The following is a 14,416-nucleotide window of genomic DNA, read 5'->3' as shown; positions in this document are numbered from 1 at the left end:
AAAAGATTACCTATTCTGTAAGATGACCAGTGCGTCTAATATCCCGGATTGCAATCGATCCAACGATAGAAGGACTCTTGAATTATTCAGCATAATCAAAAGCTTTAAATTTTACCATTAATTTAAAATAATTCAATTATCGCAAAAATTCAGAGTATTAGTTGGAATATTTAGTTCATTTGGAATATTCGGATCATATAAAACATTGAATTCATCTCAAACTCTGAACTATTTTCAGGTACATATTGAAAACTCCAATATAGTCTGCTAGTCCAGATTACACAACTGAAAGGTAACTAGATCTTATTACAAGCTAATGCCTCTAAACTTAAATTGTATCCCATCACCACTAAAATCACATCACGTCATTTGCGCTGGGGTTACCCCTTCGGGTAATTTTAGAGTCGTTAGCAGCTCGTAGTGTCAAAACTAAAATTGTGGGTACAATTGAATGAGGCTGAGCCTGATCGACGAATGAAATATGAATCCACGACTCTCAGATTTAGACTTCCGAAAGATACCTAATGGGTTGAGTTGTTACAAACATTTCAAGTGGTCAAAAATCATCAAGAATCAAAAATCTTTATAAAGACCTTGGATAAAACAATATAACATTTATCTCGTATCATATCAGTCAGCCCCGCCCAAAACTATCCGCTAGTAAACAATATCACAGCAAAACCGAAGGAAATGTAGTACATATTTGGCCCATCATAAGAGAACGAAAACGAGACCTTTCCTATACACCATTTTTTGGTATCAAACGACCCCACCCTCCTCGACCAGCCAAACCCGCTTCATTACTCATTAGATCATCTCCATCATCACAATCCTTTTGATCGCGATCCATTTTATCACAATTCATCCTTTTTTCCAATCACAGCCTCAGTAGCCTCTCCAACGACGCTTCCCACACTACTAGCCATCTGTTCAACTCCCTCACTTGCTTTACTAAGTGCTTCGTTTCCGCCCTCTCCCACGCTTGATGCAAACTCATTTAATCTGGCCCGTGCTGACTCCACTGCGGAATTTAGTCTTGATTGCGCACTCTCCACAGCCCCCTGTTCGTGGCCATAGATAGCTTCCGAGACCTTTGCTTGTGCAGCCGAGTAAGAATTTGCAGCCGCGGAAGTGGCCGATTCGTAGTTCTCTGCAATAACCTTGGTTGCCGATTCGTAAATTCCAGTAGGTGTTCCGTAGATTGCTTCGGAAATGGCCTTTTGAGCCGAAGCAGCGGCGTTCGAAATCGAAAGCCGAGCTTGATCCGAATATCCTAGTTGAGTGCCATAGAACTGGACATTGGCAGCTTGGACAGCCTCATCAAGATGATGGGAAGCGACATCAAGAATCTCCTCGATTACAGGGGGAGGAGTGAAAATTGAGTTGGCAACCGAGCTAGCTGATGCGTAAGCCTGACTCGCGTAAGATGAGGCGGAAGATACTGCATCGCTTGCACCAGTGTAATAAGCGGAGCTCAGGCGACTATAAACGCTTTCGGTGAAATCTGGTTCCTTTCCAGAAACCAGCTCATTAACAAGCGACTGCACAGCCGAGTATTGAGAGGCCGCACCGTTAGTAGCTTGAGCAGCATATTGTTGAACATTCGAAAGAAAATTGCCAGTCACGAAGTATGGTGTGGGGGAGCCATAGACTTGCTGACTAGCTTTCGTGATAAGAGCTTCCCAGTTTTTGCTGGCGACAGAAGCGATAGATTCGGGAAGTGGTGTTTCGCTACTAGAAGTAACCCCTTTCATCTTTTCAGCTATCTCGGAGGAAAGGCTTGCATAAGATGAAGAAGCTTTAGATGAAGCCTCGGCAAAACGCGAGGATGCAAGATCCGTAAATTTTGCAGAGGGAATAGCATCACTAGCAACGTTGGCGACTTGACTAAGGACTTTGTCAAATCCGGCTTGAGCTTTTGCGACAGCACTCGAATAATCTTGTGAGGCTTGGGATAGAGCAGCTTCGTATGCTGGAGTTGAAGTCCCTAAAATGCTGGCACTGGCTCTATTATAAACACTTGCATGGAATGGTGTTTGAGCTGGCATAACAGCTGAAGATGCTGCCTCAAGGAACTCGGAGTATCGAACATGAGCCAAACCGACGCCAGCATAGTACTGATTTTGAGCTTGGGTAAGTAACTGTTGAGCCGCTGGGGTAGGTGCAGGGCCAAGGTGACTCTTGGCAGCATCGTACTGAGAAGAAGCAGCTTTTAGGCCTTCAGATAATCTGGATGCAGCTACGGATCGAATCGATTCCATGGCATCTGTCGGGGCTCCATAAATGGCGGTTGATGCTCCAGAAAGTGCAAGTTGAAGCCTAGAACTAGCAGCATTGACGGAATCAGAATAAGCGGATTCGACAGAACTAAACATTTCCTGGTGAACGGGCTTTGGAGATCCTGAAGCTTGAGCAGAGACAACAGATTTTGCTTGTGAGTAGTGCTCAGATGCCCTTGATAATGCGTCATGATACACTGCCTTAGCCGAGCTTGTAGCAGAATCAAGGATTGGCGCGGGTGTACCATAGATCACAGAGCTGGCACTAATCCAACGTCAGTAGATTTCTAAATAACAAGACTAAAAATTGCTCAGGATGTCCAATAGTCCGGACAAGGAGACTAGGTGCGAGGGTTTATGGCTTGAGAACAATCAAATATTTTGAACAAGTACGATGTTTCAAATGAACTCGGGAATCAAAAGTCAACTCGTTCTCATGTTCAAGTCCGGACTATTGGCAACAATGATATTGCTTAACTTACGCAGAAACGGCGTCAGAATAACGACTTGTAGCAACACTAGCAACACTTTCACCAATACCTTGTTCTGTTCCATAGAGTACTGAACTCGCGGCAGCCAAAGCACTAGAATATTGTTCAGCACCAAGCTTTTTTGTGCTGCTAGGTTTCAGTAAGGCTTCGCTGACTGCTCTTGTCATGTCACTAAATCGGTCTCCGGCGACGCTTGCCATACTTTGTATCTTCTCACTGTAAGTTTCCTCGTCGGAATCATCAATCACATCGTCAAAGATGATCTCCCTTGCTTCGACATGAGCAGCCATGGCTCCGCCCCAAACTTTCTTGGACGCCGTGCTTGAGGCGGCTGAAGCAGCTGAGGTCAGGGAGCTGGTAACATCAGTTGCACTCTTCGATAATGAGCTTGCAATAGACGATGATGCGGACTCTAGAGATTGTGACACAGTTGATGCTTGATCGGAGATCGCATCGCTAAGAGATACACTGTTGGAAACTGCAGAACCTGCCGATAGGACGCTGCTTGACGCTTGGCTTACCACTCCTGGTTGCTTACCAACTACAGACGAAGATACTTTCATTGAAAGACTTTCGATACTTTCGCCAAGAACCGAGCTGACACTTTCGATACTTCCCTGTGAGGTACCAATGACAGTGCTTGAAATTTGGTCAACAACATTGCTCACTGAGTCCTTGGCCACAGATGCAACACTCTCTACGTTTCCTTGAGGGGTCCCGATGACACCTGAAGAGATCGATGAAGCCGCCTCATCAGCCAATGATGAGACGGATTCTAGAGTCTCTTCTGTAGTGTCGGCAATGGCCTCGCTCGCGTCGTTAATTTTCTCGATAACTTTTTGACTTGCGACGGATGCAGCGGGTGGAATGTATTTAGTGCTAAAATCATCACTGGAGTCGCCGCTTGATACCTTCCATTTTCCAATTTCTTTGATACGGGAAAGTTCAATGGCTGCGTTTTCGGCCAACCCCATGGCTTTGCTCTCCACATCTTCTGAGGCTGCTCGAGCTTTCGCGAGACCCGGGTGTTCGGTGACGACCTTTTCAACATCAAGTCGCCACTCTTCGAATTTACTCTTCAAAGCATGATATTTAGTCCAATCTTTATGAGTGATTCCATCGGTCCAGGCCCATCGCATTCCAATTTCTTGTAAACCCAAATCTCTTATGTGGTCGATTATATCAAATGTATCTTTGACTGATTTGGCAATGAGAGAACTGGTCTCCATGTCGAAGCTTTGCCGCCAAGTTCTGACGGCCTGAGCCTTCTCCTTAATTGCAACTCCTGCTTTTCGGACGGCAGTGTTGAGGGAATCCTCGGCTTCTTCCCCAGTCTTTTCAGATTGTATGATTGAAATTATGCTGGATTTAAGGGACTTGAGGTTTGCATTGATGGCTTCTTCCAATTCGATGAGAAGTGCAGATCCTACCTTATTGGCTTGATTTTGAACCAGCCTTTCAGTAATCTCGGTCACTCTCTCATCAATTTCGTCGGAGCCCTCATCTGCAGCTTTGGAGAATTTTTCTTGCCAGGTTTTAAGATCTTTTGCAACAACGTTTCGAGCATTTTCTCTAATCTCGTCTTCACTCAAGGGCTTATTTTCAGGTGTTTTGGTAGAGGAAGTAGAAGCTGAAGAGGAAATGGAGCTCAAGGATGTACCTGTAGCGTGCGCAGATGAAACTGAAGAAGAAAGCGATGAGAGTGTGGAAGAGGCAGAGAAAGCAGAAGACGATCTAATTTCCGTAAGCTAAGATCTAATAAATACATCCAACGAACTCACGAAACAACACTGTCTACCACAGCCTGTAATTTCTTGCCATCCCTATATCTACCTAATCTCTCTCCAATCCGTACCAACTGTGGCTCCACATTTTCGCCGTATAAAATCCTCAATTTGGGCCAAACCTTTCTATCCAAAAATACCCCAGTCGAGGTCAAGGCCGACTTTGTATAAGGAATCCCGGTGCCTACGACAAAATCATTCGCGTATCCATAACTCTGAACGGCATATGGTTGTACAAGATTGAACGTTGGAACAACAAGTTCCTGGTATGTTTGTAAGGCATTCATCTTGGCCAAATTGAGATATGGACCACTCGCCTCCGTAACCTTGTTCCAATGAGGAGCCAATGTTCGATCGTATCTAGCCTTCGCGATCGCTTGGTATTTCAATACCTCGGGCTGTAATGTTTTCTCCCATTTTGCTTGACCATATGCTTGTGCTTGTGCCACTCTGGGAGCACCGTATTTCATAGCCAAGGCAGTCGCCGGTGCAATGACTCTCTTGTCGAGGGACTGATAGTAGGGCTTGGCGACATTCACATATGGTGCGGCATATGAGTCGTAATATGGTTCGAGATGAGGTACAACGGTTGATCGTAATTGAAAGTATGGCTTGCAGATTTGAGGGGTGGTATCTGTGACGAGGTCGAGGGTCTCAGGACATCGTAGTAATACTGTGATTATCGAGTACCAAGTGAGGATTCTAAAGGATCATTAGTCATTGACAACGAGATAGAGCATGAGTTTATAGCATACCGGGTAATAGTACCCAGACTGAAGATGGTAAAAATGATGCTCTTCTTTTTCTCATCATTCTTGCTCTTTGCTGGTGGCAATGCGGGAATAGCAGTGCCGCCCTTTATCCCATTCGCTTTAGAATCCACCACTTTTCCATTGCTACCTGCCGCCATGTTCTCCTACAGCATGTAGATTTGAAGAAATTTCTTCTTGTTTCTCCCAATGTAAAGAAATTATGATTGGGTGAAGGGATTTTATTGGGGTGGTGAAAATGTAACAATGTTACAAAGCAGTAAAGTGGGAGGGAGAGCTTGCCGAAAAGTAAGTCAGCATATAAGGTTAACAATAAGTAGGTAGGCAAGGTTTGAAATGGTGGTGGTGATTGAATGGACCTTGATCTGGCTGGAAAAAAAAGTTATGGGATGATGATTTTCCAAGTTCTGATGTGTGCCAAGACCTTGTGATAATGGGAGGTTACAGTACGTACGGTACGGCTATCGCAGATGATTGATGACGAGGGATGTCAGAAGTTGGTGAAAGAAAAAAAGAGCGGAGAAAAAGAAGGAAAGGAAAAAGGTATGATAAAGGAGTGGGTTAGTTATATTTTTATCAATTGTCAGTTATCTGTCTGTGAAATACCTAGGTAATTAATTACTAGGTAAATATAAGTTGAAAAATGTGGTTTATGTTTTGCTGTCTACAAGTCTCGCCCTCTATTCTTGTTGTTCTTACAGAAGATCTTACTTCCCAGGTTACAGTACCTAGGAGTACCCAGCATAGCACATCTCTTGTTTCCAGTGAAGCTTTGAAGCCTAGGCCATACTAATGTTTAGTGCCCGAAAGCGAGAGATTGTGATTAGCTGGAACAATGAACTATTCTGTCGTCATACACAGGGTCATACCGTAGGTGCGGCTGTCTATCTGGTCGTAACCTTCAGATGAAGGGTGAAGACCAATATTTCTACTTAGTAGTACTAGACATACATACTAGGTAGTAGTTAATGATATTAGCTTTATCATTCACCAAGAAGTGTTGGATGAGACGAATGGTGGTGATCAGAATTGACTGCAAAGTAGGTAGTAAGGTTACATACAATAGGTAGCTAAGTATACTGCTAGATGAAAAGCAGCAGGCATATAAGGTTATGGATATGGATTCAATTATTATTACAACACCATCAAACATTGGATGACTCGCTTCTTACAATTATTATCGACTTTTCTTCAAGTTATAGAGTACAAACTACCATACAAAAGCTGTCCTCCCCTCAAATCTTCTACAACGGATTGTGATGCGTCTTTTCATGAGATTACATCCCGAAGTAATTCTGTTGTTTCATGTGATCCTAACACCCCCGCCTCATGCTTCATATATACATTCATTCCTGCCTTTGTGTCAGAGGCACTTTCCTGGTTACTCTGAAGCGGGGGAAGAACCAAAGCACCAGCTGTTCCAGAGGTCAAAATTGAAGTAGAGAAAAATGGGTGAATCTGGAGTACAAAATAATACAGAACTCAACGTCTAATCCATACTTTTTTTTTTACCAGGAATCACCCCGCATGAAGGATTTCCGGATCTCTGCGGGTCCATTGATTATCTGATAGTTGAGATAGTACGCACGTGACCATTTCTCCTCCATCACCCCCAGGGTATTAGGTAGGTAGCTTGTTGTGCTCGAGAGTGTAGATATGATATTTCCAGATAGTCTGCCTCCATGGCAGTGGCCCCCGGAGGGCCAGCGGAGCGTCAATCCATGGACTAGTAATAATTCGAGTACGAAGTAGTATGTATGATTATGATTATGATCGGTGAATGTTTTATGTTGTTACAATCTAATCTCACTTCAAGGTGATTAGCCCTAATGAATAACCATCCAAGTCATAGCCAAAAAGATCTTTCACATAGGTATCTTCACAGTAATAATCTTGAAGCACTATCTGTTTCAGGTAGGTGTAAGACCGGAAATTATTGTTTATCAAGTAGAATATCAGAAATGATATATTGTTGAAATATTGAAAGGTTGATTGAAATGTTGATGAGGGCGGTCAATGTTTATTTTACAGAGGGTTGGTCCCTATCAAGGACAATCTAGGGCTGTACTACTTTCTCTTAGCGTTTCACAACAAAGGATCAATGGAATTTGCCATTGACTCGATTAATAATAATAATAATCCTCAGAACCATCTATCTATTAACCACCTACTCAATCCATCATAAATTTTGTAATCATATATTATATCATTGCTTGACTACCTTTTTCTACCATATTCATAAAAGTATCTTTTGTAATTCCATTTACTTTTATTCCTTCCTCTTTCATATCTCCTTTCTGGTGCTGCCACTCCCTCACTCCTTCGACAACTCTGTGCATTAACTCCGACAATCGTCGCTCTCCCCATCAATTTACCACCGACCACTGCACATCGGCACGACGCCACACTGTCTAGAGATATCCGAATCTCCCATGCTACGACGAACATCATCAATTTAAGGCATTGATTGCACTCGACACTTTTTGCCCACTGAACTTGATATCGTTTTCCGCCTTGCGATAAAACCCTTTCTCTTTCTCATCGTTCCGACCTTCCCACGTCCCTTCCACCATGTCTACATTAGGGATTCTCCCCACACCCGACGACGATCCTATGCCAGACGTCATGAATGATCCTCAATATGCGACCAATACTACAAATGGGAAGGATGATAATGGTGATCCAGACACTTGCAGAATATGTAGGGCCGAGGCGACGGAGAGAGAACCTCTGTTCTACCCTTGCAAATGTAGTGGGAGTATCAAGTTCGTTCATCAGGATTGTTTGATGGAATGGCTATCGCATTCGCAGAAGAAACACTGTGAACTTTGCAAGACACCTTTTCGATTCACCAAGCTCTACTCGCCCAATATGCCGCAGTCATTACCTACTCGCGTTTTCCTAAAACATTTTACCTTCTACATCATCAAGAACATGGCTACATATTTAAGATTTTTTCTGGTGATTTTTGTTTGGCTTGTAGCCCTCCCATTCTTCATTCGACAAGTATGGCGATTTTTATTCTGGTTCAGCGATGGAGGGACACCAGCCCGGAGCTCGGCAATCAATCTCAAGCGGAATGAAACGGCTTCAAGGGCTTTGGAAATTGCTCGCGATGTTGCGAATTCTGCTTGGGATGAGGGGGTGACACCTGTAACGCCTCTCAATACTAGTCATACTTCGCCCGCTGGAATCGGAGGAGTCATGGAAAAGCTGATGGCTATCATCATGCCCATTTCTCAAACACTCAATATCAGTGGCTCGGACCCTCTCACAGCTGGTTTCTTCAAGTCTCTTTATTACGGCTTGGGAATGACCAGTGCAGTCCCTTTGGACGCCTCAATCAACGGCACAGGCATGTTCTCAACGGCGTCCCTATCTGGGGCTCAGGGTGATTCGCTCCTAAGTAACGTCTCTTTCTTAGCAAATATGACTAGGTCCCCCTGGTTGAATCAAGCCATTGTCGACATGACCGAGGGTTATATCATAACTATAGTGATCGTGGTTACTTTTATTCTTGTCTTTTTGATCCGTGAATGGGTAGTTCAACAGCAACCTGTAATCAATATGGGCGCAGCGTTTAATGCGGACATGGCTGCCGGTGGTGCAGGTCCTCGTGAAGATTTACCTGTTGATGTCCATGACCTCCAAGAACAAATGGAGGAGCGCATCCGAATACAAAGGGAGCGTCTTGACCAAGTTCGTGATAGAGCGATCGCTCATGCTCGAAGAGGCCGGAATAACAATGGTGAGCCTGGTGTTCAACCGGCTGTACCAGCAGAGATACGCAACCTTAATGGCCCTCTACCTTTAGCTAACTTCGATATTGAACCTGTTTCAGGAGTTGAAACTGGTGAACTAAGAATTCCACCTTTGACCTTCAATAGGCAGCTAGATCCTTCTGACCCAGAAGTTCAGCTCACCGATCAATTCTCAGCCATATGGCGCCGAGCGGGAGGAGACCCTAAAGAGGTGTTGGAAATAATAGACCAGGAAGGGTTAGGAGACCGAATGCAGTATTGGGTCGATGCCATGAATCTACGGTTGCAAGGTGGAGATTCTCAAGTGGCTAACCATATCGATACAGCCAAATCAGCCAGTAGTAGTAGGGTCCCACTGGTATCAGATCCACACCGAACTGCCAATATGAGCAATGTAGCTAAGTCAGGAAAGGTGGTTGAGGTGGACAAGGGCAGTGTCAGCTCGGGTATTTTGGAGGAAGCGCCCCAGTATCCTCAGAAAAAACACAATAATTCGACGTCAAATGGAGAATCCAGCCGGAGCTCCGTCTGGATCTCAGCAGATGACGAGAATAACAACGAATTGAATGTGACATCGGGGCATTGGCGGAGGGAAGAGAATTCTCACTCGAATATTGCAGATGAAAATGAGGCCAAGTATCCGATGATTTCGGGTGGGCGGACTCCTGCATTCCCCAATCGAGAGCCGTATCCGCTTCCACTATCTCAGAATAGGCCCAGGGCTATCTCAGATGTTCCTCATTGCCGCGACAAGTCACCATTAGGCCGGAATAATTGGGCATTCTCCGATCTTCCCGATGAAGACTTTTCTGATCACAATCTTCACCTGTTTCAGAGTAAAGGCCCTAACGAAAGTGACATGATTTCCATGTCCCGAAAGGCGGTAGATGGTTTGGGTTTGCACGAAGGGGCGATCTCAGAATCAGATGTTGGTCCGAGCAATGCGCAATCACCTCCTCAAACCCGGGATGATCAGACCTACAATCTGGATTATGATGGTCCATTGGAGATAGTTGGCCAAGATGGTGTAAGTCGAACCGCTGAGAATTGGGAAGAAGTTTTCGAAAACAACCCCATCTCAGATGACGACGAAGATAATTTTGATGAAACGGAAGAAAATCCTTTTGCTCCGGACACCCCTCTACCACCACCTCAGCGAGAAGCCATTATTCCACATCGACCAGCGGAACCGGAAGGTATCGTTGGGAACATTGCAAATTGGCTCTGGGGTAGACCTGGGGTTGCTTTACGAGAAGATGATATGGGTGCGAATGATGAACATGTAATTGAAGATATTGCAGCTGAGGCCCCATTTGTACCAGTGGCACAAGCCCGTCGCGATGACTTTGACCGCAGGGGGGCTGAAAATGAAGAGATCAACGGAGCACACGAAGCTGCCATTGTAGAAGCCGTCGATCCTGAAGGAGATATAGAAGATGGTGAGGATTTTGATGGTATAATGGAACTCGTCGGTATGCGGGGTCCCTTGTTCGGTCGTTGTTCAGGGGGCCCTTTTTTGTTCTTTTCTTCTAGGCATCACAATAGGCCATTTTCAGTTTGCTTTTCTTCTAGGCATCACAATAGGGATGGTTGTTTGGATCATACACATGGGCCGGAATTCAATCATCTTTTGGCAAACCCTGGACCAGCATTTAAGCTCCCTCTTCGATTCATCTTTGAGGCCGCGGCTTTGTTCAAGACACTGCATTAGTGGTCTTGGGGCTCTTGTCGTACTGCTTCATTGCTATCGCTCAAATACCACTACGTCTACTTGCTCTCTCCAGCTTACAGGGAGGACAGGATGCGCTTAGACTAGCTCAAGCTGCTTTCGAACGAGTTGTGAATGGCACCGTTGATAGTATCATCCACATTGCGGATTCTGAGATATTCACGTTTTCAGCTGCGTCACATGAAGCTCTGATGGTGATCAAATCTAACTTCTTGGGTGCACTTGCGACTATCGGGAACGGATTTATGTTTTTGTTATCAGGAAGTTATCAAGTGACCGTCTCACATATCGAAAACCTGGTAACTTCTCTGGTCGAAGCCGTTGTATCCTTTGTCTTTGGAATACCCGCATTCTTAGCACGGCCCGATTCTTGGGTTATTAGTCTAGAAGTCCCCAAACGATTAGCACCATTGGATCCAGCATTAAGTGTGTGGGGTGGGCTGGATCGGACGTTGGCTACGCTGGCAGGTTTCACGACCCTTACTGTATTGGGTGGCCTTTACGTCAGGAGAGGTACACCATTCTCAACAGAGCAGGGTAATGTAAGAGATGTGGAAAATGGGGTGATTGATATGCTCAACCAGGCAGGTGGAGTCATGAAGGTGATTTTCATCATCAGCATCGAAATGCTTGTCTTCCCCTTGTATTGTGGCCTTCTACTTGATGCAGCTCTATTGCCACTATTCGAAGGGGCTAGTATCATGTCTCGTCTCAATTTCACTAGTCGGTCACCTCTTACCTCAATATTTGTACATTGGTTTGTTGGAACGTGTTATATGTTTCATTTTGCCTTGTTTGTATCCATGTGTAGGAAGATAATGCGGAAGGGAGTTTTACGTAAGATATTGACAAATATTCATGCCAAAAGAGCCATTGCTAACGTCAGCAGATTTCATTCGTGACCCTGATGATCCGACGTTTCATCCTGTTCGTGATGTGTTGGAACGAAACGTGACAACCCAACTACGAAAGATTTTGTTTAGCGCTTTAGTTTACGGGGCTTTAGTCGTTGTTTGTTTAGGTGGGGTAGTTTGGGGACTCGCATTTGCATTCAAGGGCGTTCTTCCGATCCACTGGTCCTCAAATGAGCCGGTGCTAGAGTTTCCGGTTGATCTTCTCTTTTACAACTTCTTAATGCCTTTGGCAGTCAGGTTCTTGAAACCTTCTGATGCTTTACATTCGATGTATAGCTGGTGGTTCCGTCGTTGTGCTCGGTGGTTGAGGTTGACCTGGTTCATGTTTGATGAAAGACAGCCAGATGAGGAGGGTCAAATTGTCCGCCGCTCGTGGAGGGAGTATTTCCTAGGCCCAATGTCCCAATCCTCGGAAAATGCTAGCGACGATAACATTCAACTCATACACGATGGACGATATGTAAGAGCACCCGCATCAGATCAAGTCAAGCTACCAAAAGGTACAAGGACATTCCTCGAGGTAGACCGTAACAACAACCGCTTGGATGACGTTAAGGACAGCTTTGATGGTGTTCATGGACGGAATCCAGAGAATTATAAGTTGGTTTACGTACCACCATGGTTCCGCCTGAGAATTTCAACATTCATTCTTTCCATCTGGCTCTTCGCTGCAGCAACTGGAGTTTGCATCACCATCGTGCCGTTGGTATTTGGAAGATATATATTCGCAAAAGTTATCCCAGCGGATGTTCGTAAGAACGACGTGTATGCTTTCTCCATTGGAATATACATACTAGGGAGCGCACTATATGCTCTCTTACATCTCCGAACCGGTTTGGCAACGCTTCGCAATTCGCTTTATATCAATGGAGACACGCCAAGCATAATATTCACCCGCCTAGTAAAAGTTACTGTTCGTCTAGCCCGAATCGTATGGACTTACACAGCTTTCATCCTTGTCCTTCCTACTCTATTTGCTTTCCTCGTGGAATTTTATTTTATCATCCCCATGCATACTTACTTCTCGCCGGACGAGAGGCACGTGGTCCACTTTGTACAAAGCTGGACACTGGGCCTCTTATATGTTAAGTTGACCACGAGAATCATTCTATGGCATGAGGGCAGTCGACCAGCTGAAGCACTACGTGCTGTTACTAGAAATGGTTACTGGAATCCGGATGCAAGGCTGGCTACGAGATCTTTCATCTTCCCAGCCACCCTTGTGCTCTCCATAGCTCTTGGTGTTCCCTATATCCTCGCTCAATTCGCAACTAGAACGTTCTGGAGAGATGGTACTGAATTAGAGTTAATACATGTGCATAGATACGCTTATCCTATGGTTCTGGCCATGCTAGGCACGATTTGGGCCATCTGGAAAATGGCGGAGATGGTGAGAGGGTGGAAACAGAAGATTAAGGACGAGGTTTATTTAATAGGGGAGAGGTTACACAATTTTGGGGATAATAGAAAGGTAGTTGGAACTGCCACTGGCTTGGGGGGTATGGGCGTAAGGAGGATTGATACATGAAACGCGGGTACCTGGGCTAGTTGAAGCTTTACGTTAGCACAGATGATCATGATTGTGGGACGAATAGGAATTAATTCGGACTCCCTTCGGTCTTTGATGACGCCTGGGAGCAGGAGATCGACATGGCATGTATTCTAAAATGTGTAAATATTTAAGCGGGGACATGGAGTTACGGAGGATACCTCGGAGCGTAGGAATATGTATGTTTAAAGATTTTTATGAACTTTTTCAAGTGTGTTTGGCGCGACTTGGGTCAATCCTCCTTTTTGTCACCCGAATTATCCATAATTTTGCCTGTATAGATGCTCCCACCCACACATGCTTTTGGTTCATTTGGTGACCTTACTTTGTTGTTATCGGGGAATTCCCTGCGGAAGTAGTCAAAGCATGTGGATACCACCCCGCTCACTACCCCATCCTTGGTTCTCATAAACGGTAAGATAAACACGATGCCAATTGCGATTTTTTATTTCCCACGTGTACCCGAACAGCAACAAAATGTGGACAGCGGGCTCAGGACCGAACAAACGAGCACAAACTACCGTCTTGACTCACTTACTACGTAGACAGGTTTAGCTGCGCTAGGCTTAGACTCCCAGATGACAGAATTTTATCCACTTTGTATATCCCTCCAATTATATACTCTACCCAGCTTTCCAGTTTTAAAAATTGCTAACCAGGTTAGATCCATACCGGTTACGGGAATTAAGACCTTTGAATAATTAAACGGCTGACCGCTATTATTCAATATCTCTGGAAACACTCATCAATGATTGAAAGTACCACTTCCGGTTATTGTACCTGGTTATTGATCAGATTATAATCCACGCGCAGCATAGATCTTCCAGTCGGATGAATTGCCCGAATTTGGCTGTCATGGGTATCTTGCTCCATGCATATATGTTGAATCGTTGATACATCAGAATTATAAATAGGCGCGTCAATTCCTCTTGCTCATGAAAAGTTTTTGGGCTGTTTCGTCATTGAGGATCTTATCATTTGCTGATAATATTCCCAAGGATCTCTACTTCACGTCCTCCGGTCTTTCCTTCAACATATCACTCCATTCGGCAGTATAAAAATGAGAGCCATTTCCTCCCTTTTAGCCTCTTCGAAGGTATTGCTACTAGCTCTTTTTGGTCAAGCAAGTATATTTCTGG

The 14,416-nt window shown here is 44.7% G+C and overlaps 2 protein-coding genes across 2 annotated transcripts; one reads left to right on the top strand and one right to left on the bottom strand.

Annotated features, from left to right (window-relative positions):
* Positions 1-854: 854 nt before the first annotated feature.
* SS1G_06335 (hypothetical protein) lies at positions 855-5,464 on the bottom strand (the record flags this gene model as incomplete). Its single annotated transcript, XM_001592046.1, has 4 exons — positions 855-2,544; positions 2,762-4,504; positions 4,552-5,256; positions 5,310-5,464. 4 exons carry the CDS (start codon positions 5,462-5,464, stop codon positions 855-857), a joined length of 4,293 nt encoding a protein of 1,430 aa, XP_001592096.1.
* A 2,431-nt stretch (positions 5,465-7,895) lies between these two features.
* On the top strand, positions 7,896-13,256 carry SS1G_06334 (hypothetical protein; the record flags this gene model as incomplete). The annotated part of the gene is made up of 3 exons (XM_001592045.1): positions 7,896-10,557; positions 10,785-11,651; positions 11,704-13,256. The coding sequence occupies 3 exons, from the start codon at positions 7,896-7,898 to the stop codon at positions 13,254-13,256; spliced, it is 5,082 nt and encodes a 1,693-aa protein (XP_001592095.1).
* Between the last annotated feature and the right edge of the window lie 1,160 nt (positions 13,257-14,416).

This window comes from Sclerotinia sclerotiorum, genomic scaffold (genome assembly GCF_000146945.2).
Source record: "Sclerotinia sclerotiorum 1980 UF-70 scaffold_8 genomic scaffold, whole genome shotgun sequence".
NCBI classification, from domain to species: Eukaryota; Fungi; Ascomycota; class Leotiomycetes; order Helotiales; family Sclerotiniaceae; genus Sclerotinia; species Sclerotinia sclerotiorum.
The sequence above is the reverse complement of the archived record's forward strand: the minus strand, read 5'-3'. Positions and strand labels throughout refer to the sequence as shown.